Genomic DNA, 2,678 nt, shown 5'->3' with positions numbered 1-2,678 from the left:
TAAAATCTAGCCTTGTAACCAAACAGGATTCTGCCACGCGGGAGCTAGAGATCATCCCTTTAAAAAGCAGGATGCACGTAACTACTATCAAAATGTGCGTGCAAACATAACCAAATGTTTCCATACAGAAATTAAATTTATTCATGACAAAATAAATAAAATCCAAAAGTCATAACCAAATGACAAACCAATTCAACCAAAAAGAAATACTAATTGTCTTTGAAAATAAAGCAACATTTTAAGTAAACTGAATAATGTAAGTGCTCATAATGTGGGGTGATCAATCCCATGTGCTGCAGCCTGACAATTATGTATAACATCTTTTCAAATTGGTTGCATGGCAAGTACGCGGTACTCGTTCTCCAGTTATTTCATCTAGGATATACGATCCTGTAGCACTTGTGCCAATTATTTCATTGGGACCCTCCCAATTGAGCCCAAGCATTCCAGTATTCTCTGCTCGGCTTGCCTCATTATTGAGCCATATATACTGTCCCATTTTGAATGACAATGGCTTGACGCGCTTATCATAATACTTATAGATTTTTTGCTTGTTCATGGCTTCTTGTATAGCTGCAACTTCTCTGCGCTCCTCTAGCATATCTAGGTTAGCGCACAAACCTTCACCATTGCTTGACTCATCAAAGCCTTGAACTCTCTTTGTGGGCACCAATATTTATGCAGGGATAATAGCTTCAGTCCCATAATCCAAGCTGAAAGGAGTCTCACTTGTTCTATTTTTATAAGTAGTTCGATGTGCCCACTATACACTTGGGAGCTCATTGACCCATTCATTTCCATACAAGCCTAAGCATGCCTTTATCCCCTTTACAATATCCCTGTTGGTTACTTCACATTGCCCATTCGCCTGAGGGTGTGCGACCGAAGTGAAAGATTGCTTAATGTTCAGGTCTTGACACCAGGACCGAAATGGTTCTCCTTCAAATTGGGATCCATTATCGCTTACCATTTCATTGGGAATACCAAACCTGCACACAATATCTTCTTAAAAGAAGTTGTGAATGTGCCTGCTAGTAATTGTTACCAATGCCTTCGCCTCCACCCATTTAGTGAAGTAATAAATTGCTACCACCAAGAATTTGATTCCCCCTGAGTAAACAATGATTTCATTAATACTATGAAAGCGCGTAATTAGCAAAGTATTGGTATCATTGGGCTGACAATGTCGATGGCCCACTTGCAGAATGGACAAGCTGCCATTATTGGTATCATAGGACGTCGCGGTGCTCTGATGATGGGCGCATGTTGTTAACATGATTGACACGTTCTCACGACCTCAGCTGCATCTTTGTGAATGGTGGGCCAGTAATACCCAATGCGCATAACTTTTGCAGCTATAGTCCGATAGTCGGAGTGCAAAGCGCAATACCCTTCATGGACTTCTCTGATCACTTGTTTCTCTTGATTTGGGCCAATACATAGCAGGATCGGTCCAAGGAACTACTTTCTGTAAAGAGCTCCATCTACCAAAGTGTACATGGGCGCTTTCATGCGTACCTTTCTTGCTTCCTTTTCGTTTGTAGGGAGCATTCCTTCTACAAAAATTTATGTATAGGTGTCATCCAGTTTGGGGTTCCTCCTCGATATGTGCGACGGTAGACTTCTCATCAATAGATTTCTCTGTCAGTTCTTCTACCCATACATTTTTGCGCAAGTGTTCAAAGGCTAAGGTAGCCAACTTGCTAAGCGCATCTGCTTTCTTATTCTGACCCCTAGGTACCTGCGTTAGTCTGAACACGTCGAACTCTTCTATCATCTGTTGTACAAGTTCTAGGTAGCTTTGCATAGAGGCATCATGTGCCTCAAATAACCCATTAACTTGATTTTCCACGAGTTGCGAGTCAATGTATGCATCTAAACACTTAATACCCAACTGCTGCGTTATGCGCATTCGTGAAAGCAGTGCTTCATACTCTGATTCATTATTCATGGCTGTGAAGGAAAATCGAAGCACATAAGTGTGCTCTTCCCCTTCCGAACTTGTCAGAACTGACCCTGCGCATGAACCCTCCGGGCCACAAGCTCTATCAGTATACAACTCCCAAGGTTGACTTTCCATAGGTTTGGTTGCGATACTTTCCTTTGACGCCTCTATCTCAACCTTAGTTTCAGCCAAGTAATCTTTCAATATCTTTGACCACTATTCGCGAAGAGAAGTTTATTTTTTGCTCCACCAATTCTATGGCCCATTTAGCCAATCGCCCCGAAACCTCAGGTTTGTACAGCACATGTGATAATACAATCATTGTCAGTATGTTGCATTTATCTAGGCACGCTAAAAGTGACTTATAAGATTGCGTTATACATAGGTAGCGTGTCCCGCGACTTGTACCTGTCTTATTGGTTGATCAGTCAATACCACTATAGGATGCGCTTGGAAATATCGACGCAAACTACGAGCCTTATGCAAATGCGCGTATACTAGCTTTTCTATTGGATTGTAATTTACCTCACTACCACTAAGCGCTTTACTAACAAAGTATACAGGCATCTGTACCTGCGTTTTAAAGAATTGGTTGCACATACCCATAAACATATAATTCTCAATGCGTATATATAAAAAATAAACAAAGCATGATACATACCTTCCCCCCTATCTGCGACAAGAACAGAGCTTATGGCTTCCTTCGATGTCGCAAGATACAGCATCAATGTCT

The 2,678-nt window shown here is 41.4% G+C and overlaps 1 protein-coding gene across 1 annotated transcript; it reads right to left on the bottom strand.

Annotated features, from left to right (window-relative positions):
• Window positions 1-307: 307 nt before the first annotated feature.
• On the bottom strand, window positions 308-1,551 carry LOC139897796 (uncharacterized). Its single transcript, XM_071880497.1, has 3 exons — window positions 1,466-1,551; window positions 770-989; window positions 308-658 (listed from the first exon to the last, which is right to left on the bottom strand). The coding sequence occupies exons 1-3, from the start codon at window positions 1,549-1,551 to the stop codon at window positions 308-310; spliced, it is 657 nt and encodes a 218-aa protein (XP_071736598.1).
• Window positions 1,552-2,678: the final 1,127 nt, after the last annotated feature.

This window comes from Rutidosis leptorrhynchoides, chromosome 1 (genome assembly GCF_046630445.1).
Source record: "Rutidosis leptorrhynchoides isolate AG116_Rl617_1_P2 chromosome 1, CSIRO_AGI_Rlap_v1, whole genome shotgun sequence".
Taxonomy (NCBI): Eukaryota; Viridiplantae; Streptophyta; class Magnoliopsida; order Asterales; family Asteraceae; genus Rutidosis; species Rutidosis leptorrhynchoides.
The sequence above is the reverse complement of the archived record's forward strand: the minus strand, read 5'-3'. Positions and strand labels throughout refer to the sequence as shown.

What these genes read in the sequence shown, in the direction of transcription:
- LOC139897796 (XM_071880497.1), bottom strand. Translation starts at nt 1,551, where the DNA reads ATGCTCCCTACAAACGAAAAGGAAGCAAGAAAGGTACGCATGAAAGCG. An exon ending in GATGGAGCTCTTTACAGAAA is followed by an intron (nt 990 to 1,465) that starts GTAGTTCCTTGG and finishes TATTGTGTGCAG; the next exon opens with GTTTGGTATTCCCAATGAAA. An exon ending in GGGTCAATGAGCTCCCAAGT is followed by an intron (nt 659 to 769) that starts GTATAGTGGGCA and finishes GTGCCCACAAAG; the next exon opens with AGAGTTCAAGGCTTTGATGA.